Source organism: Protopterus annectens, chromosome 17.part0 (genome assembly GCF_019279795.1).
Source record: "Protopterus annectens isolate FY-2018-M chromosome 17.part0, PAN1.0, whole genome shotgun sequence".
Classification (NCBI taxonomy): Eukaryota; Metazoa; Chordata; order Ceratodontiformes; family Protopteridae; genus Protopterus; species Protopterus annectens.
Genome location: NC_056751.1, coordinates 801,577,239 through 801,600,387, shown reverse-complemented (window position 1 = coordinate 801,600,387; position 23,149 = coordinate 801,577,239). Strand labels below are relative to the sequence as shown.

The following is a 23,149-nucleotide window of genomic DNA, read 5'->3' as shown; positions in this document are numbered from 1 at the left end:
GCCACTTTAAACCAGGTCTCCATTACAGCACAAATGTCAATGTTCTCCATTTTGAGGAGTGCTTCGAGCGAGTGCATCTTGAGATTTAGACTTCTAGCGTTGAGCAGCATGAACCTCAGATTGCATTTATTTATAGCTGTTAAGATGTTAACTTGGTCTTTGGAACAGTGCCTAAAAAGGCACTATGGGGTGGCAAGAGCCTTATTCAGTACCCGGAAGCCCAGGGGTAAACACTGTACCAGAAATGGGATACACTACACTCCTTCGCTCCTCAGGAGCATCCGAAATAATGTCTGGAACACTTGAGTTAAAAAATACACTCTTTATTAAAATTGAAGCTTCCCACAAGCTTTTTGTCAGTTTGGAATTCACCAACTTCCTCAGAAACACAAAATAAAATAAACGGAAACAACGTCACTTAACCACCACTCATTTAAATATCCTAGCATTGTCATTTAAGCAATAAATAAATTATTGACATTTGATACCTTTGAAAACATAGGATCATTGTATAATCTTACTAAAAACATGTAAATAAACACATCAATAATACATGGTAAATAATATTTTTCATATACACATTACATGATATGTAATATAATGAATAAAATGATAAATAAAATAATAAATAAATAAATGGACAGCGTACACATGCCTTAGGGTCCTGCTGGTTTATGCTGCTGCTATCTGTAAGAAATCCCTACCACAAATTCTATGAAATACTATGATAGGCGCTATTAAGGGTAGCATGGGACACTCTTATTAACTCTATATTAGTATGAATAGGAAACTGTTACTTATTTTAACCAATGTTTAATAGAATTGGTAAAAGAAGTTAGTAATAGTTTAAAAATTAATAATTAATAGAGTTTAAAACACTTTTAGAGTTAAAAAATTAATTAGCATGCTGAATGATAAATACTAGACCCTATCTAGTGAGGCTCTTAAGTCTCAATATACAAGAAATGGACAATCTATCATTGATGTCCGGATAATGACAGGCATCCAATCTTATTTGGCAAGACAACTCTCTTCCCTCTAGGATTAGAGAATCGACTGCCCCCCTGCCATCTGAACGAACTTGATTGATGACAACAAACGAAAAAAGGTGAAGGGGATGTTCCTTTACATGCTTTGCCAAAGCATTCTCCACCTTACCCTTTCTAATAGCGTATATGTGTTCATAAATACGCTTGTGCAAATTTCTGTTGGTCTTACTGACATAAAAAACTGGACAGTGGGAGCACTTAGCTAGATAGACGACTCCTGAACTAGAACAGTTAAACCTACCTTGTATTCGGTATCTAGAGTCTCTTATGACAAAGGTTGAACCCACCGTAATATACTTACAGTATCGGCACATGTTACATTTGAACATACCTGATCTTAGCATCATAGGTTCAGATTTAGACTCTAAAATACTCTTGAGATTTTTAACCCTCCTGAACATTATTTTGGGATGTTCCATTACAGTCTCCCTACATAACCCATCCTGCATGATGTAACTCCAATTTTTATGGATGATAGAAATGATACCTTTTACATCCACATTGTAAGTAAGTATGAAGCTACAGGGGTGAGCTATCTTGACTACATTGTTAGATGTACTTGATTCCTCACTGATGGAAGAATTTAGAATGGGTACATAGAAACCTGACACCCGCTTGTTATGGACTTCACAGATTAGATCCAAAATTAGGTCAGCCGGGTACCCTCTCTTAAGAAAAACACCCTCCACGAATTTACATTCATTGACAAAATCACTATCTCTGGTCACCATTCTTGCAGCTCTCACCAGTTGACCGTTTATGATAGATTTCTTTTGAGAAAAGGAATGACAACTGTTGAACTGGAGATAACTGTTGGAAAAAGTTTCTTTTCGGTGGATTCTAGCTATGTAACAGCTTTTTTGTCTTTTGAGAGATCTACATCTAAATATGAAATCTTGTCCCTTTCCACACTAAAGGTGAATTTTAAAAATCAGTAGATGAGTTAAAGTGATTTAAAAGTTGGTCCACTGTGACCTTATCACCTTTTAGGATGATAAAGATATCATCCAAAAAGCGTGTGTACGACAGTACCCTCTCCTGAAACAAAGGATATGTAAATACATATTCCCTTTCCCAAAACGCCAGTACCAAGTTTGCTACATTAGCACCACATGGAGATCCCATGGTACCATTATTTCTTGTAGGTAGTACATGTTGTTGAAGGATACATAATTGCTGGATAAAATAATGTCCAGCAATTCATTAACCAAATGGATCTCCTCTTTAGGTGCTCCTTTAGAATTCATCAAGGTGGGAATCCAGTCCAGTGCCACTGTATGGGGAATAGAAGAATACAAATCCCTCACATTTATGGTTAAAAAGGAACTATCTGCACTGTAAGGGATTTGATTTACTCTAGTCAGAAATGACCAGGAATCCTTAGATATCTGAGCTTCGCTTATTACATATTTCTTCAAGATTGAGTCAACCACCTTCGCACCAGCGTAGGTTATGCTACCTCTAGCACTAACCAGAGGGTGCATAGGGGGATCTTCAAGCTTCTTGTGGATTTTGGGAGAACCAAACATTATAGGAATTTTGGGTGCTGGTATAGATATATAATTGAATAAATGTAGGTCTACTGTGTTGTTAATAAACATGTCGTTATAGTACCCAGTGATTCTAGCAAGACCTATGTTTAACTCGTTCTTAGATATTTCCTTGTAAGTATCAGTGACCAAAATATCCTCCATTCTCCTAATGTAATCCCATTGGTTCATCACCACCAAACCTCCCTTCTTATCAGGTTGCATGACTCTAACTGGTGCTTTACATAAAAGCTCTGAAAGAGCCCTTTCTTTCTTACTGATGTTAAACGTGGAACCCTGGGATAAAGGGGGCTGGCTTAATAAATGACGGATATCCAATTCACAAATCTGTTCAAACACTTCAAGTACTGGACATAAAGGTGGATTATAAGTACTAGGGATAGTAAAATTACCCAATTCTCTAGTACTTTTGCCCAGCAAAAAATGTAAGTTTAACTTTCTGACAAATAACTTCAGTTCCAGTATGGTTTTAGCCAGGTCCGCCCGTCTTGTAGGAATGAAGTTGAGGCCCTTGGCTAACAATTCCACCAACTCACTGGAAAAGTTGAAGTCAGAAAAGTTATAAATGTTGAAGTCTGAATCAGCATTAGTGATGATGACACGTCTTTCTAGTAGACTGAAGCTCTTCATCCTGAGACTCAACTAATTCCTCCTGTTCCTGGATCTGTTCCTGGTCTTCTGTCCCTGGTAGGAGGAATGATAGGAGGCTGAGTTCTGAAAATTTGACTTCTCCACCTCCTGGACAGAATGGGTAGATTGATGTTGCTGAGCCAAGTGGTCACTCCGTCGGATTGGCTTACTAGATTGTAAAGTGTCGACCTCCACTTGGGTAGAGTCACTAAAATTTTTCCTCTCTTCCATAGTAATTTTAATAAACAGTCTATTTTTTAACTCAAGTGTTGCGGACATTATTTTGGATGTTCCTGAGGAACGAAGGAGTGTAGTGTATTCCATTTCTGGTACAGTGTTTGTGCATGTACTTGGTTTGTCAGAGTGTTTTGTTTCGAGATGGATACTCCTCCTTTGCCACCTTGCAGTATCATTTTGGAGGAAGAAACTCCTAGTTTAACCCAACTTTTGGAACTGTTGACCCAGAAGGTGAACACTTTATCGGACCGTTTCGATGGCTTCATTGGGTCACAAGGGAGCCCTGAAGCGAGTGTTACGACCATTTCTAAAGGTATCAACGTCTTTACAGACCATCAGGAAAGTGTAAATTCTGCTAGCCAGTTTGGCAATACTGTATGTAATGGATATCACAAAAGCGGTACAGGTGGGGTCAATTCGACTAGCAGGGTCTAGTTTATTGCCTAGGGCGGGCATGCAGGGTGAAAACATGCCGAATATCAGTTCTATGCGAGGTGTTTCACCTCATTCAAATGCTGCTACTGTTCCTACTGCAAATAATCTGTCGGAGCCATTCAACGTTACCACGTGGCTCAGTTATCCTGTTTCCCTACAGGATAACCAAGGGAATATCGCAGAGAATCAAGGTATGCCCAAATTATCTGATTTGCCACCTAAATTAAGTATTTTTGACCAGAACCTGATGAAATTGAGAAAGATAAAATTGGAAGTGGCCTATTTCAATGAATGCGAGCAGGCTAAAGTGGTCTCATGTCTTGGCAATACCCTACGGGGTTGATGGAAGGGTCCACATTCCATTCTGACTTAATACAATTGTTTGACAGGCATGAATTGTTAGATTTGATAAAAGGTCATTACCAACAAGCGGCTGACATTTTAACAAAAGAAATCACAAAATTGGATGTGGAAATCAAGAATGATTTGAATTTCCACCACTACCTTTTTGATTATGAGAGGTATTTAGCAGTATTAACCAACATATCAACAAAATCACAACTAATAAAGTAAAAAAACTTAAAAGGGACATCAAAGCATATGGGGAAGGTACGGCATATCCTAAACTGCCTTCTTCCCAAGGTAATTATTTGGCCTCTAGTGTGTGCCACTTGAGAAGAAGAAGTAGCTCCACTATGGAAGAGAGGACAAATTTTAGTGACTCTACCCAAGTGGAGGTCGACACTTTACAATCTAGTGAGCCAATCCGATGGAGTGACCGCTTGGCTCAGCAGCATCAATCTACCCATTCTGTCCAGGAGGTGGAGAAGTCAAATTTTCAGAACTCAGCCTCCTATCATTCCTCCTACCAGGGTCAGAAGACCAGGAACAGATCCAGGAACAGGAGGAATTAGTTGAGTCTCAGGATGAAGAGCTTCAGTCTACTAGAAAGACATGTGTCATTATCACTAATGCTGATTCAGACTTCAACATTTATAAATTTTCTGACTTCAACTTTTCCAGTGAGTTGGTGGAATTGTTAGCCAAGGGCCTCAACATCATTCCTACAAGACGGGCGGACCTGGCTAAAACCATACTGGAACTGAAGTTATTTGTCAGAAAGTGAAACTTACAATTTTTGCTGGGCAAAAGTACTAGAGAATTGGGTAATTTTACTATCCCTAGTACTTATAATCCACCTTTATGTCCAGTACTTGAAGTGTTTGAACAGATTTGTGAATTGGATATCCGTCATTTATTAAGCCAGCCCCCTTTATCCCAGGGTTCCACGTTTAACATCAGTAAGAAAGAAAGGGCTCTTTCAGAGCTTTTATGTAAAGCACCAGTTAGAGTCATGCAACCTGATAAGAGGGGAGGTTTGGTGGTGATGAACCAATGGGATTACATTAGGAGAATGGAGGATATTTTGGTCACTGATACTTACAAGGAAATATCTAAGAACGAGTTAAACATAGGTCTTGCTAGAATCACTGGGTACTATAACGACATGTTTATTAACAACACAATAGACCTACATTTATTCAATTATATATCTATACCAGCACCCAAAATTCCTATAATGTTTGGTTCTCCCAAAATCCACAAGAAGCTTGAAGATCCCCCTATGCACCCTCTGGTTAGTGCTAGAGGTAGCATAACCTACGCTGGTGCGAAGGTGGTTGACTCAGTCTTGAAGAAATATGTAGTAAGCGAAGCTCAGATATCTAAGGATTCCTGGTAATTTCTGACTAGAGTAAATCAAATCCCTTACAGTGCAGATAGTTCCTTTTTAACCATAAATGTGAGGGATTTGTATTCTTCTATTCCCCATACAGTGGCACTGGACTGGATTCCCACCTTGATGAATTCTAAAGGAGCACCTAAAGAGGAGATCCATTTGGTTAATGAATTGCTGGACATTATTTTATCCAGCAATTATGTATCCTTCAACAACATGTACTACCTACAAGAAATAGGGGTACCTACGGGATCTCCATGTGGTGCTAGTGTAGCAAACTTGGTACTGGCGTTTTGGGAAAGGGAATATGTATTTACATATCCTTTGTTTCAGGAGAGGGTACTGTCATACACACGCTTTTTGGATGATATCTTTATCATCCTAAAAGGTGATAAGGTCACAGTGGACCAACTTTTAAATCACTTTAACTCATCTACTGATTTTTTAAAATTCACCTTTAGTGTGGAAAGTGACAAGATTTCATATTTAGATGTAGATCTCTCAAAAGACAAAAAAGCTAACTGTTACATAGCTAGAATCCACTGAAAAGAAACTTTTTCCAACAGTTATCTCCAGTTCAACAGTTGTCATCCCTTTTGTCAAAAGAAATCTATCATAAAGGGTCAACTGGCGAGAGCTGCGAGAATGGTGACCAGAGATAGTGATTTTGTCAATGAATGTAAATTCATGGAGGGACTTTTTCTTAAGAGAGGGTACCCGGCTGACCTAATTTTGGATCTAATATGTGAAGTCCATAACAAGCGGGTGTCAGGTTTCTATGTACCCATTCTAAATTCTTCTAACATCAGTGAGAATCAAGTACATCTAACAATGTAGTCAAGATAGCTCACCCCTGTAGCTTCATACTTACTTACAATGTGGATGTAAAAGGTATCATTTCTATCATCCATAAAAATTGGAGTTACATCATGCAGGATGGGTTATGTAGGGAGACTGTAATGGAACATCCAAAAAATAACGTTCAGGAGGGGTAAAAATCTCAAGAGTATTTTAGAGTCTAAATCTGAACCTATGATGATAAGATCAGGTATGTTCAAATGTAACATGTGCCGATACTGTAAGTATATTATGGTGGGTTCAACCTTTGTCATAAGAGACTCTAGATACCGAATACAAGGTAGGTTTAACTGTTCTAGTTCAGGAGTCGTCTATCTAGCTAAGTGTTCCCACTGCCCAGTTTTTTATGTCGGTAAGACCAACAGAAATTTGCACGAGCATATTTATGAACACATATACGCTATTAGAAAGGGTAAGGTGGAGAACGCTTTCACAAAGCATGTAAAGGAACATCCCCTTCACCTTTTCTCGTCTGTTGTCATCGATCAAGTTCGTTCAGATGGCAGGGGGGCAGTCAATTCTCTAATCCTAGAGGGAAGAGAGTTGTCTTGCCAACTAAGATTGGATGCCTGTCATTATCCGGGCATCAATGATAGATTATCCATTTCTTGTATATTGAGACTTAAGAGCCTCACTAGATAGAGTCTAGTATTTATCATTCAGCATGCTAATTAATTTTTCAACTCTAAATATTTTTTAAACTCTATTAATTATTAATTTTTAAACTATTAGTAACTTCTTTTACCAATTCTATTAAACATTGGTTAAAATAAGTAACAGTTTCCTATTCATACTAATATAGAGTTAATAAGAGTGTCCCATGCTACCCTTAATAGCGCCTATCATAGTATTTCATAGAATTTGTGGTAGGGATTTCTTATAGATAGCAGCAGCATAAACCATCAGGACCCTAAGGCATGTGTACGCTGTCCATTTATTTATTATTTTATTTATCATGTTATTCATTATATTACATATCATGTAATGTGTATATGAAAAATATTATTTACCATGTATTATTGATGTGTTTCTTTACATGTTTTTAATAGGGTTTCATACAATGATCCTATGTTTTCAAAGGTATCAAATATCAATAATTTATTTATTGCTTAAATGACAATGCTAGGATATTTAAATGAGTGGTGGTTAAGTGACGTTGTTTCCGTTTATTTTATTTTGTGTTTCTGAGGAAGTTGGTGAATTCCAAACCGACGAAAAGCTTGTGGGAAGCTTCAATTTTAATAAAGAGTGTATTTTTTAACTCAAGTGTTCCGGACATTATTTCGGATGTTCCTGAGGAGCGAAGAAATGTAGTGTATCCCATTTCTGCTACAGTGTTTGTGCATGTACTTGGTTTGTTGGAAGCCCAGGGGTGACAGATGCAGGCCATCTCTGGCAAAGCATCGAGGTCTGTCAATCATGTCACCCCAAGCAGAGAGATACTGGATCCCCTTAGAATGACACCAGAAATTTAGCCAATTGTTGAAGTCAATCATTTTTTGCTTGTACTGTGGTATCATTCTGGGTGACGGTAGGATACTGCTTAGGGCTAGGGTCATACCTGCCTGGGCCACAAAATCCGAGTGCTCCACCATGCCTCTTTTCATGTAGTCCAGGGAGGTGCGTCTCAGGTCATTCACATCCCACATGGACAATGACAGAGTTATACTTGTACTTGTTGTGGAGTGACCTGAGTGCATGTGTTATGTGTCGGATTCTGCACCTGATAGACAGCTGACTGTTACCTTCTCCTTATTCAACCAAGTGAGTGGGACATATGTGTGCCTCACTACTGAGTCACCTATGATTTGTGTATTGGGCAAGGTGTTTAGCTTTAGGGGATTAGGTTGAGAGGCACACTGTGGAGGTGAGCTATGTGTCCTGTGATTTGTGTTGTGTTGTGGTGGTCAAGTGCATTTCTGTCTTGGATGTCTCTGCTGTTTGGGTAAATTTCTATTGAGAGCCTCCATGAAGGAGGGCATGTGGTTTGTGTTTTTATGTGAGAGATGTGATGGTGGGTGTTCTGGAGGGCTATGAAACTTTTCCATTCACATTTCTAAATAAACAATAGCACTGACTAAAAAATTGTGGATGTCCATTTGATATGATCGACAAACTTAGTAATCCAATCTTGACTTTCTTACACATTCCAAGGGTACTACCCCTATATGTTTACATGTATAGGGCTTGCTGATGTCACACCTCAGTGGGTGTGGTTCACAACCACTTATTCCCTGACCTGCATTTATATCTTTCACTGTGTCGCTTGCAATTTCCAAGAAGACATCTATGAAAGCCCATGGTCAAGTTCCAAGATGGTCTGAGAAAGAAACCAAAACCTTCTCCTCTGCTGCATGGGTGATTCCTGCAGAAACCTGAAGAGGCTGTGACCATTACAGAGTGGAATAGAAGAAAACTGATTTCTGGCAGGAGTTGGATGAGCACCTGTCATTCCTGACAGGGATCTCCCACTCTAAGCAGCAATGTTGGCACAGATATATTGACCTGCAGAAGCACAGGGCAATCCAGATTACTCTGCTCAGGTGCAGGACAGAAGGCTGGGATTCTATAGTAAGTATGTTTTCCTCTAAAGTAAAATGGGTAATGTAAGCAAAATGTATGTGTGCAGGTATAACTAGGCAAAGTCAATGCAGGTATATGTATGTATGCCTAAACTGATTCATATGTTCACAGGTATAGACTAGGCTAATGACCACAAGGGCATTTTTAAGCCTAGCCATGCATTAAATGCTTTTGTGGGTATTGAACCCACAGTCACTCAGCTTCACACCACATTGCTACATTGCTTAACCAGTTGACCTAATCAACAATATAAAAAGTGAAATAGGTTCATAGATAGTTACTAGGCTTCCAGTTCAGGGGATCATTGAAGAGCCTAGCCCAAATTCCCAGTTGCCTGACTCATTGTCTGGTTAAGTGGCTTGCTCAGGTTCACACAGTAGTCAAAGGAGGGCTGAAGGCATCAAGTCCTATACCTCAGGAATTACAGCTCACAGCCTTAACCTCTGTGCAAATATATATACATATATGTATATGTATATATATATATATATATATATATATATATATATATATATATATATATATATAAATTCAGACTTCTTTTAGGCGTAGTAATTAATACTGAGCTAGTAGAAAGGAAATAAAAACTCAGACACTGAATAGATGATTAAGCTTTCGCTCTTATTCAGGTGGAAGAGCTTCATCAGAATAACCTATAGTCAACAATACTTACATTATATGTAACTAGAGTCACATGTAAACAAAAAAACAATGAACTACTTATAACGTATTAGTACAGTAACCAATAGTACAACCAGACAATATTTAAACTGCGCCAATCATCTTAACACAATAATCATGAACATACATATGAATGACAGGAGCATGAATATTAAATAAACACTCCCTTGTGTTAGCTTATCATTGAACAAATATACAGTGTGCGCACTAAATATACATGTAGGAGACATGAATATTCATATAACTGCACAAATGGTGACTTACAAATGTGTCAAAGGTCAAGGATGGATGCAAACACATTTTGTAGAAAGAGAACAACTGTCAAAATAGAATTAAATCTTCCATTTTAAAGGGCATTTAATATTAACACTTTCATTTAGACCAGGGTATGTTTCTGAATTAAGCAGTAATTGCCATTTAAGTTCTCTTGGTTCTAAATATAATTCCCAATCTCCAAAAAAAAAACAGTTAACTTGTTCTAATACTATGAAGTAAAATTTACTAAAAGAAGTACAAAAAATGCGATGTTTACAAGGGCATTATTTAAGGTCTTTGCCCTGATGGCTCCTAGATGCTCCTTAATTCTATCTGAAAGTTTTCTTGTAGTTTTACCTACATATAGATATATATATATATATATATATATATATATATATATATATATATATATATATGTGTGTGTGGGTTCACTTCTAAATTTCGAAATACTGAAATACCGAATTTCAGTATTTCGAAATTAGAAACCCGAACGTTCACAAACCCGACAGTTCACAATCGCGATATCACAATCCCGAACACTCAGAGTACTTGCCAATAAGGATATAGGCTTCCTGTATCGTTAAGTAGCTGTACGTTGTACCGACAATATCATGGCATCCAACACCATAACTCCACCAGGGAATGTGGGTGAAACATATACCAGGGTGAAATCACAGAAGGGAAAGGATGTCCTTATAATAGAAGGGTACGTTTACCACCTTGAAAAGACAGCGCTGCAGAGGAATTATTGGTGCTGTAAGTGGAAGAGAGCTATGAAGTGCAAGGGGAGGGTAATAACTACCGCCGTTGCAGACAGGGAAGAAGTGTTAAAAAGCGCAGCACACATGCATGCAGGGGACCCAACAGAGGCTGAGAGGTACAGTATGTGTGCAGGTTTAAAAGAGAGAGCATGCATTTCACGGGATGCACCTTGTTTACTTGTTGAGGATGTGCTAGCAAGCACTTCTCTAGATGTAGTACCTTATCTCCCAAACAGAAGGGCTTTGCTGCAACAAGTGGGGAGGGTAAGACGGAAGGGCACCAGACTTATCCATAATAGATGTGTCACGTTACAAGATGTAAATGTGGAGGAGTATGCACTCAAAGCAGGCAGCTTCAGATATAAGCGTAGCAGTGATGTTAGTGGAGAAAATGTCGTGTTGGTGTTCACCACAGGTAATAACTTGAATGATCTTAGTAATGCAACTATTTGGTTGATGGACGGGACATTCTTCTACAAGGGGGAGATATGTAGGCAGTTGTATAGCATTCACGGTCTGTTACGCTGTGGCGGGTAGAGTAAGTCCGTCCTGCTATTGTACTGTCTCATGACTAAGAAGTCGTTTCGGGTGTACAATGCCATGTGGGATGCTATTTTCCAGTTGTTAGAGCAGTATGACTTCCAAATAGATCTTAGGTATGTACTGTGCGACTTTGAGATAGCCGCCAAAAGGAGCATAGCAATGAACTTTAATGGGGTGAAATCAAAGGGGTGCCTTTTCCATTTTAGCCGTAATATATGGCGGAAAGTCCAGCAGCTGGGACTGACTAAACTTTACAACAGTAACCTGTGGTTCCAGCTGAGTGTGAAGTGTTTGATAGCCCTGGCATTCCTACCAGAGGATGACGTGGTAAGGGCGTTTAGTGAACTTAAGAGCAGGTTTCCGACAGAGGGTCAGGAACTTGTAAAATACTTCGGGGACTGCTATGTGCTGGGGAGGAAAAGAAGATTTACCACTAGGTCTGCCTGTGTCTCTAGGTTTCCGCCTCTATTCCCCATTAGTTTTTGGAATGTGTTTGACTTGAATACCTTGTGTTTGCCACGCACGCAAAACTCTGTGGAAGCATGGCACCAGAGACTGAAGTGTTTGTTGGGGGCAAAGGCAACTGATTTAGGACTGCTTATGCATACATTGGCCAGAGAACAGGATAGAGTGGATGAACTTAGAAGCCGGCTAAGTGCTGGTAGTCCGCCCACACCTAAACGACGTAGACTTATGGTACGTCAACAACAGTTTGAACACATCCTGGCCAATCGTGAGTCATACATTACAGAGGAATTCCTGCTTGCAATAGCACGTTTACTGCAGTTATAAGCTGTGCATGTGTACTGGTTATGGAAATGTGTGTTGTGTATCGTATGAGGTGGTGTGTACGCGGGTTTAAAGCGATTCTATGCTTTATGGGTGTTTTGCAAATGGTGGAGGGTGTAAAATATGAAAAACAGATGCCAGAATGTGTTTTTCGATATTTTGACGATTCGAGATTGTAGCATGCGTGATTGTGAACTGTCGGGTTTGTGAACGTTCGGGTTTCTAATTTCGAAATACTGAAATTCGGTATTTCAGTATTTCGAAATTTAGAAGTGAACCCGTGTGTGTGTGTGTGTGTGTGTGTGTGTGTGTGTGTGTGTGTGTGTGTGTGTGTGTGTCTGTGTGTGTGTGTGTGTGTGTGTGTGTGTGAGTGTGTGTGTGTGTGTGTGTGTGTGTGTGTGTGTATATATATGGGCCTACCTGAAAGGATATAAATGCCACATTGTCTAAGACCACTTTATTGAGATGACATCGACGAAACCTGTAAACATCGACCGCCCAGAATAATGAAAAGTAACCCTGGGAAGAGAACCGCTTAGCCACCATGGTGAACCTTGCTCTTTTCCCACTATAGTGTGATCTTGGAGTTGGTATATTTAGGTAGGGGGGGGTCAGGGGCTGCAGCCCCCCACATCAGTGGGTTTTATTTGCTGCATTGTTTGCTTTGTTGCCCTGGTGGCCAAGTGGTTCTCTTCCTGGGGTTACGTTTTGCTCTTCCAGATGTTTCATTCAATGTTTAGAGGTTTCGTCGATGTTGTCTCGATAAAGTGATCTTCAACTTTGTGGCATTTTGATCCTTTGAAGTCGACCCATATATATCTTTATCTACATATCTATCTATCTATCTATCTATCTATCTATCTATCTATCTATCTATCTATCTATCTATCTAGCTATATGTATATATGTATCATTTTCTACCCTATGAGAACTTACAAGTTTATCACACCCCTGCTTGCAAAACAAAGCAAATTGTAGTAATTTCTATGCAATCAGAGAGGATATGGGCCAGGCCCCTTGACTACTACAGAAAAAAGTGGATCATATAAAATTGAACTGAGTTAGCAGGTTCAGGACATTATATTTTCAGAAGCATTGAGAAGTAGACTGTATATACATATGTTTGCAAATCATTGTGCTAGCTGTACATTTTGATGAAAAAAAATGTGAGATTTTCTATCCTGTCAAAAACCCTGCATGTTAGTTTGAGAAACAGAAGATGCTCCTGTAGACATCTTCAGCACTACAGTGGTGATTGCAGTTTTAGTTTTGATTGTGCAACTATTGAGTTAATATATGTAAGGAAGGACATGTGGAGGCAAAGTCCCCATGATGAGAAGTATGAGAGTAAATCCCCCCGCAACAGAAAATGTATACCAATTGCAGTCATGAGGAATAAGAACTGAAATTGCATTTTTTACTGGTATAGTTAAAGATAATAAACCTCAGTATAGCAAATATCATGATATGATTATGATATGCTTATGTTCACTGAGATAAGCAAACTAGGTGTAAATGAAAGAGCAAAACTTATGACAAAAAACCCATACTGTACAATATATTTAACTGTCTTATTATGTCTCCTTTATCCATAAGACACCAACCTCTGTCTGCACTGAAAGTTGTTTGCCTGGATTCTGGAAAGCTGTACAAAGGGGAGAACCTGTCTGCTGCTTCAAATGTGTGCCCTGCTCAAAAGGAGAGATCAGTAACATAACTGGTAAGTATATTGTAATGTTATGAAATTCAGTATAGTACACATGAATATACAGCAACTTTTTTAATTAAATATTTGATGCAAAAGACATATTACTTTAGCATGGAAATTTCTAATTGGTGGTACAGGATTAAGTAGTTTAAATGACACTACTATGTGATAGATAGACAAGTGACATGTATGATGGGAGGAAAATTAGAAACATTAGTTAAAGGAGATGATTGTAGTGAAAGCACATATTGCTGTATCACTTTAATAAAATCCTAATTTGAAGTGCATGCAGTTCAGATATCCCACAATGCCCAGTACATAGTAGGAATGATGGCTTAGAAGAACAGAAAGCAGGAAAAGGAAGTGAAGGTAGGAAGGAGAAACAAAAATGGATAGTCCTGTAGACATCAAAATAAATTAACTTAGAGATGATGCAGTAGTTATATACTTGGAGATTTACTGAAGATGGACTTTGGTTGTGTAATGAAGGGTCTGCAAAAACTTAGGAAAGTCTAAGAAGTTAGTATACTGCACAGAAAAAGAGGAATAGACAAGGCATGAATTATGAGAATTACAACATGGACAATATCAAGGCTGGGTGGAGTTAGACAAGGATGCAGGGAAATAAGAGTAGATGAGAGAACTGAGGGGGGGGGGACAAGGCAGCAAAACTAAAGCAAAGAGGCTGGAGAGCAAGCAAAAATAAATTCAAGAAGCCCATGTAGGGGGAAATGCAATAAATGTATGTCTTTCAAATGCACTTTGTGTATGTGTTTGTATATGTGTGGGTGTGTGTGTGGGTGCACTTTTAATTAGGTGAAACTCCAAAATGTCAGCTTCTGCTTTCTTGACAAACTTTGATTAACAAAATAGATTTACTGACAGGTATGCAAGATCAACAATTCCCCAGGTTGGAAATATGTGCTTTACCTGGAGCGTGTGCCATCTTGGAGCTGGATAAATAATTAGCAGGGGGCATGGTGGGTGCAGCTTCCCACATATTAACATTGATGTTAGCATTGTTGACATTTAGTATAATCAAGCTAGATCACTAAATCCAACATATGCAGACATCAACATGTATTGATCTCATTGCATTGCACAGTGCATTTAATGAAATTCACGTACATTTAAGCACACAATCACACACAGACTTAAACAACCATTCACAGACAAATGGTTTCCATTCATGTTTACAAGCACTAACATCCCAGCACCACAAACTGTTGCAAAAAGATTTCATCATAAGCACAGAATGAGAAAAAGCCAGTTAGCATGCATTTTTAGCAGGCGCTAGAAAAGTTGCTGGCTGTGACTACTGAAAATAATATAACTCACAGCTCTTTCTCTTCATGATACCCATTTAAATCCATTTCTACTGGGAGATTCATCTCCCCACCCCCTGAAAAAGGGACTTTACTGCCCAAAGCCACCTTGCTTATATATACTGACTCCATGGTTGCACAATTGCAACCAACACAGTAACCATTAGTAAGGTGCTCCACGTAACGAAAGGAAAACATCTTATTGTGGAACTCTTCAAGCAGGTAGCATGACAGGATTTGAGACCTTACGTACCAATCAATAAAATGTGCAAAACAGAGCACTGAATTGTAATTATGTGTGTGTGTGTGTGTGTGTGTGTGTGTGTGTGTGTGTGTGTGTGTGTGTGTGTGTGTGTTTGCAGGACATATGTGCTTGTGCATGCTCATATGCATGAAACAGCAGAAGTGCATACAGGAAGGAAGGCTATAAAGTGGAATATTGAGCGAAGGTATGAAGAAGAGAATGCAATGTTATATTTAATTAAGTCAGGAGTAAAGGAAGATGATATATGAGGGAAGAGTATCTAATTGTGCCACAGGGGCATTACCATTCATGTAGGAAATGTGTTTTGACTATATTGTGACATCTATGGTATGCATCTGAAGATGAATGGAAGTTTGTTCAAGTATTTACGAATAACAACAGTGAAAACAGAATCAATACACACACACAAATATATGTGTATATATATATATATATATATATATATATATATATACACACACACACACACACACACACACACACACACACACATATATATATATATGTGTGTGTGTGTATATATATATATATATATATATATATATATATATATATATATATATATATATATATATGTGTGTGTGTGTAATTTGTAACAGTGCTCTGAAAAAAGCTCCCACTGGATGTTTTGTGTTTGTCTACAATACATGAGATTAATTAAGGAATGATAATTATCTATCTATAATGGCATACAAGCAAACTGAAGTCTTATAGATTCAAGACGCTTGTCATACTCAAAAACCAGTTCAACAATACTAAAGTTAAGCAAATATGAGTCTCACCATGCTAACTTACTCCAGAAGTAGAATATTTTACTAAGTCCATTTTGTTTCATGAAGCAGGGCTTGAAATAGTTCAGACAGAAGATGGGCTGATAGAAGAAATAAATAGCTGGGATCATTCAATTTAGCAGAGTCGGGCAAAAATGCATCCGCCTTGTAAATGCATCCTAGATTATGATTAGCCTGGGTGAGTACATTTTGTGTGATTCAGAGTTGAGCCAGCTGTCAATAAGACAATTAAGTTTAATTGTGTTAACTTCTTTGACTAGGAAATTGTCAAATAAATGAATGTTAAAAGTGCCTCTTGGTTGGAAAGAAATTCTTGGAGCATCAGAGTTAGCAATGTGCTGGGAATATTTAGGCATGAATAACATGGACTTTGTTTTATTGTATGCGTGGAGAATATGCAGCCTGAGTAAAGCTTCTATTAAGTTACAGTAGAACACCCCAGAAATGGGGAATTCTAAGCAACAGGTGAATGCATACTTCACAACTTTTACCTCCAGACTTACAGGCAAAGCAAAAAAAATTTGAAAAAGGGACCAATTTAGGCAGACTTTTTAAATGTCTGTACTATTAACTTAGACCTTCATGTGGGGAGAGGTTAAATGTAACACAATGTGGTGATTCTCACCTTATGATGTATCCAAATGAATGAAAACAATGCTGTTGGACATAAGTGTTGTGCATTACAGTGAGAATATTGTCAATAATGTGGTTTTAAATACTGTTTTACACAGTGCTTTATAAATGTGTTTTCTTTAAGGCAGTCAGGCATACTTTTGTGTTAGTCGGCAAGGTTCCTACAAAAAGCATTGATAACAAGCAATCATTCCACTTTGTGTGGTACATGAGAAGGAGAACTATGGCCTTGATAACTAGTGAATTTGCTCTCTCAATGTGTGCGGGGAAGTGGGGTTGCAACTGGAACAGAGCATCTGTGAGTATGATATAGCAAAACAGAGACATCAAGTGAATCTGATGTGCCCTAGATAATAATCCAGCCTGATGTAAGCTCTGTGAACCCACTCTGGTAGTGTAGTGGAACAGTTATGAGACTAAAGCTTTTTACTGTTTTTCCTTTACTGAAGACTAGTTTGGATGAATATTTTTATTTCTGTTTAATAAAACCACATCTTTTTACAGACATTGCCTCTAGTGTTTTATATCTTGAAGGCTTATGAACATTTGCTTTCCTCTGTCTCTACCATTCCTCTTCTTTCCTCCATCTGTTCCATGACCATCTGAATGCATCTATGGACTCCCTCACAACTATCAGTTAGAACTGTAGCATATCCAGGCACCACGTGGATTGAAGGCAAAGATGATTCCTCTGGACAGGATGTCAGCCTACTGCTGGACGCACACACTTCCACATAGCGCACACACACTGACAGGCAGTTTGGGGGAACTACCAAATCACATTGACCTAAAAGATATACATATATAAATATATATATATATATATATATATATATATTGGTTTCACTTGAAACCATCGAATTAACACTACGTCGAGTCTCACATCATCGAGACTACAACATCGTAAACCCAAACCAACGAAAAGTAAAACCATCGAGTTGCAAACCGTCGAAACAAACTGCATAACATCACGAACTGAAAATGAGAAGGTATGTACGAATATACACTATGTAGCAAACATATACGGAACTCTGACAGTATAGCTACATGTATACCTTAAACTCGATGGTATGTATCTCGATGATTTCAATTTTCGTTGAAGTCGATGCTATGACTCTCGATGATTTTAGTTTTCGTTGGTTTCAGTTTATGACGTTGTAGTCTCGATGATGTGAGACTCGACGTAGTGTTAATTCAATGGTTTCAAGTGAAACCTATATATTATATAGATGGATCAACTTCAGTAGATCAAATGTACAGAATGCTGAAACTCTCAGTAACGAGCCACACAGACCACAAATTAAAAACACTGAAAGTGTGACATTTCGAAAGTTGAAAGAATGAAGAACCTACTGCGCATGAACGATAGCACTCGGACATTATGAATGGAGATCGCGCACAACACAAAATAAGAAGTACTACATTTAAATATTTAATTTAAATTAAAACTATATCATTTTGAATGTTTTGCAGGGGGACCAAGGCCCCCTGCACCCCCTACACCCCACATCACCTACCAATTATATATACCAACTCCAAGATCGCACTACAGTGGAGAAAAGAGTACATTTTTTTATCCAAACTGCACCGCACTCTTATTCAGAAGAGTTGAAAAGTATACATTTTTACATTAAATCATCTGTAGCTGTTGTTTTGTTTTGTCCGTAATCTCCAGTCATTACATCCAAGTGTAGTTAGACATGTGCAGTAGTTGCTTCATTCTTACAACTTCTAAAATATTGCACTTTCAGTATTTTTAGTTTGCTGTCTTTTCATCTCATTATATATACTTTTGGTTTTCTGAATGTTTGATCTACTGAAGTAGATCTATACATACATACACACACACACACACACACACACACACACACACACACATATATATATATATATATATATATATATAGATATATATATATATATATATGTATACATACATATACATATATATATGTATAGGCATATATCTGTATACATATATATATATATATATATATATATATATATATATATATATATATAGACATATATCTATATGGGTCCCCTTCAGATAGTTGAAACCCCACATAACTGAAGACCACATCATTTAGATGACAATATCGAAAACCCATTCCAGTGAACCACCACAGCAATGAAGATCTTCCCAGGGTAAGTAAGCTGTTTTCCAAAAAGATGAACTTTGCCCTTTTCCGAGCTGCATTGCAATATCGGAGTTGGTATATTTAGTTAGAGGGGGGTGTGCGGTACATAGCCCCCCCACCTGGGTGAGTTAGGGATGGTGTGGTTTTGGTTTTGTTACTTTTCAGATAAGTGGTTACTTACCCTGAGAAGATATTCATTGCTGCGGTGGTTTGTTGAAATGCTCGACGATGCGGTCTTCAATTATGTGAGGTTTTGATGATCTGAAGTGGACCCATATATATATATATATATATATATATATATATATATATATATATATATATATATATAAATATATGCAGTTGTAATTTTTGTATTCACTGTTTTGTTGTTGAAGGTGGAGATTAGACTGTTGTCATAGATCCTTACCTAATTAAGGGCCCAAGTTTAATCCAACTAGGTGATCATGGGCACTTTACTAAGTGAAATAAAACACAGTATGGTTTCAGATGTCGATATGGTGTTTTAAAGTGAGCAGAAAATGAATAGCAGAAAAAAAAAAGAAATTAGTTGCAAACTCTTATGTAGAAGTAAAATAAATGATGTGTGAGTATATAGTATGCCAGAACAAGAACTGAGATTAAAACGGTTAAACCATTAAGGGAAAGGTGCAAAACAGATTAGTACCACAGAATTCTATTTACCAAATCATAAATTTATTATTACCTCTTTGAAGGACTCTAGGAGACTTTAAACAAGAAAAATGGAAAATAAGTTTAAAGTAATAAAAGGCTGAGTTGAAAAAAACATGTTGCAGGTATTACAGTGGTTTATATTCTTCAAAAATGATTAATTTTATTGTTTTAGCTGAAATTTGAATCTAGATTCATAGGACAGCATATCAGTTAGTACAATAAAAACTTAGTTTTATGCTGTTTAATCATTATTATTTGGAATGGATTGATATATTTCAAATGTGTTGTAGTTTTGGCAGCATACATGCTTTGTATACTATGATATACCAATGTATGGTTGTATAATAATTGTCAGACATGTTTCTATATGAATGATTTAAGCTTCTGTACTTTGTGGCTTAAGTTTGTTTTTTTTTATTACCAGATGCCACTGAATGCATCAAATGCCCAGAAGATCATTGGACTAACAATCACTTACTCTGCATTGCAAAAGATGTTGAATTCTTATCCTTTGAAGAACCACTTGGAGTAACTTTATCAACCATTTCAACCTCGTTTAGTTTTATCACTGTGCTCATATTCTGCATCTTCATTAAGAATCGTGACACTCCAATAGTGAAAGCAAACAATCGTGAACTCAGCTTTCTTCTCCTGCTGGCGCTGATGTTATGTTTCCTCTGTTCCTTGATATTTATTGGTAAACCTTTGAAGTTCACCTGTATGTTCCGACAACCTGCATTTGGGATAACATTTTCCTTATGTGTATCTGCTATATTAGCAAAAACAGCCACTGTAGTTATTGCTTTCAGTGCCACAAAACCCAACAGTAAGCTGCAAAAATGGGTTGGGTCAAAGACACCTGCATTTATAGTTATTGTGTGCACTAGTGTTCAAGTGCTTATATGTACTTGTTGGGTAGCTTTATGTCCATCTTTTCCACACATGGATATGGCATCTCAAGAAACCAAAATAATAAATGAATGTAATGAAGGTTCTATAATTGCTTTCTGGATTGTACTGGGATACCTTGGTATTCTGGCAACAGTGAGTTTTATAGTAGCCTTTTTTGCAAGGAAACTACCTGACAGCTTCAATGAAGCCAAATTCATCACTTTTAGCATGCTTGTATTCTGCAGCGTTTGGCTGTCATTCATCCCAGCCTACCTGAGTACTAAAGGAAAGTATATGGTTGCTGTTGAAATATTTGCCATAGTGGCGTCTAGTATGGGACTGCTTGGCTGCATATTTTTCCATAAGTGCTATATTATTGTACTAAAAGCCGAACTAAATACGAGAGAGCATTTGATAGGGAATAGAGTTGTGAGACATTAAAGAAAAATTCTAAACAAAAGTTATAGTTGTGATAGAGCTAAATTATAATTATGTTGTTGTCATGTTTTGTAGAAATCAAATATAATAAATTAGATTTTTATTCAGAAAATTGTTATAAAATATATGCTTAGTTAAAAACATTTTACAGATTATAACAGCAAGCAACACAGTAGCAGGGACACAAACAAATTGTTCACCAATGAAAAAGTCCAGTATATACCACGAACTGCAGATGAACAAAACTGACAAGGGTCAGCCATAAAACAGTAGCTTTATTACAAGTATGAGCACTTTGGCAGTATCTAATACACTGCTTCATCTGATGAATTGTACCTTAACCTAGCTTATCTTTAGGAGATATTGCATATGACACATTTGACATTGACCTACTTGTGACTCACCCTGGACATCTCAGGTACTTAAAATATGAACTGCAGCATTTTACTATCATGCTTTTCAATAAACTGATGTCAATGTTTAACTTCAAAGGGAATTTATTAAAATAATTATAATTGCAGAATATGTGTGCACACATTGACACCCTGTGTTAAGAAGCTTTGCATATACATATCTTTCATTTAAGTAATGGTAATGCTTATAATAAAAGACAAAAAATCTGGAAATAAAGGTGGAAGGCATAGCAATCAAATTGCAATGTTTGACACCATTAAGAGCCCACCCAGTTTCAAGTGTTTCAATTGAGAAATAAATAGTAAAGTCGACAACTGCACAAAACATAAAACAAATAATATGCACTATTAAGAGGCTAACACACACCTGAAAAAAAAAGATCACAAGGTTATCCTACCGTTAACACTAGCACTGCTGGCACTTCAGCCATAGTGCTGCACAAATGATGACTGCTGTTTGTGAAGACACAAGCAGATGTGTATGACACAATGAATTAATATGTCAGGTGAAATTTGAGAAACATTGCATAATAAAAAAAAGTAAAAAATGGGATACATCTTCCATTCTGGTGCAAGGAATGAACTCATGTTAAATGCAGTTTAGAGATTGTAATACATACAATTTTGTGAAATACAAGCAGTCAGCTACTGAAATAACACTTTGTTAATAAATTACCATTTTAGCAACTTCACTACGAGCATACTTAAGAATAATTCCTAAGCAAATTTTCTTCTGCAAAACAGAAAAAAATGTGAATATTTCTTATATGAAGCCATATGACATCACTGAACAGGTGTCAATGAGCGGTCAAGCATAAGTTTTATAAACAGCAATATGAGTAACTATTCTTTAAAAAATTTAAAGACAAGAGAGAATGCCTGATGAACAGCGGCAGCAGATCATGCATGAGTTCTACTCTATGTACTTTTTTTAAAGAAAGGAAACACTAACTTAAATGTAATAGTTCACAATTCTGGACCAGACGTCCCCTCTTTACATGTGCAGCCATATGCTATGCATGAGCCTGCCACATGGGGTCCCTTACTACTGCTCTCAGTTGATCATCTTTAATCATAGTAGGAATGAAACTGGGAGCTGCAATGACAGAATATGTCACATGGCCACCAGACTGATGTATGATCATGTTGTGCAGAATGCATCATGCAGTAAACATCCTAGTAGCAATTGCTGGGTCATACTTAAGGGTATCCCCAGACTCATCCAGGCATCTCAAATGGCCCTTCGTATGATGAAGACTCTCACAATGACCCTGGGACAGGGCTATAATAAAATACTGTCCTGCGGCTCCCATCAGAAATCTCACAGGTGTCATGAGCCATGGCTCCAGTGGATATCCTGCATCATCTGAAAAACAAAAAAGGAGAAAGTGGGAGACAAAACAAGGGAAAAAAGGTTTTGTATTAAGAATGCATTTTACTAAGAATAAGTAATTTAATGATAACAATTACAATTTCCACTTATCAGCAAGGTGACCATGGGGTTCTTACCATGCAGGAAGAGGTGGTAGAATGTATGCCAGATATGGGAATCATGTGCACTGCCACGATGCTGGGCATACATGTTGGTGATCAGTTCCATGCATCACACAATACCTGGCTGCTGATGGAATGGTATCCCTATTAATTGTGGTACTACACCCTGCATGGACCAAATGAAGCCATAACTGTAATGTGGGTGCAATCTATCACATTAAGTACCTCAGGAGAAACATGCTACCCCATAAACGTCATGTATA

General features: G+C 37.6%; 1 protein-coding gene across 1 annotated transcript; it reads left to right on the top strand.

The window, feature by feature from the left end:
* Positions 1-3,935: 3,935 nt before the first annotated feature.
* On the top strand, positions 3,936-20,992 carry LOC122791527 (vomeronasal type-2 receptor 26-like). The gene is made up of 5 exons (XM_044059269.1): positions 3,936-4,092; positions 4,774-4,923; positions 5,737-5,921; positions 13,709-13,832; positions 20,075-20,992. Exons 1-5 carry the CDS (start codon positions 3,936-3,938, stop codon positions 20,980-20,982), a joined length of 1,524 nt encoding a protein of 507 aa, XP_043915204.1. The 3' UTR covers positions 20,983-20,992.
* Positions 20,993-23,149: the final 2,157 nt, after the last annotated feature.

Bases quoted from the DNA above. Each gene is read 5' to 3' on its own strand.
- LOC122791527 (XM_044059269.1), top strand. From the start codon at position 3,936: ATGCCGAATATCAGTTCTATGCGAGGTGTTTCACCTCATTCAAATGCT. The intron at 5,922-13,708 runs GTACTGGCGTTT...TTTATCCATAAG, and splicing joins GTGCTAGTGTAGCAAACTTG to ACACCAACCTCTGTCTGCAC. The intron at 13,833-20,074 runs GTAAGTATATTG...TTTTATTACCAG, and splicing joins AGAGATCAGTAACATAACTG to ATGCCACTGAATGCATCAAA.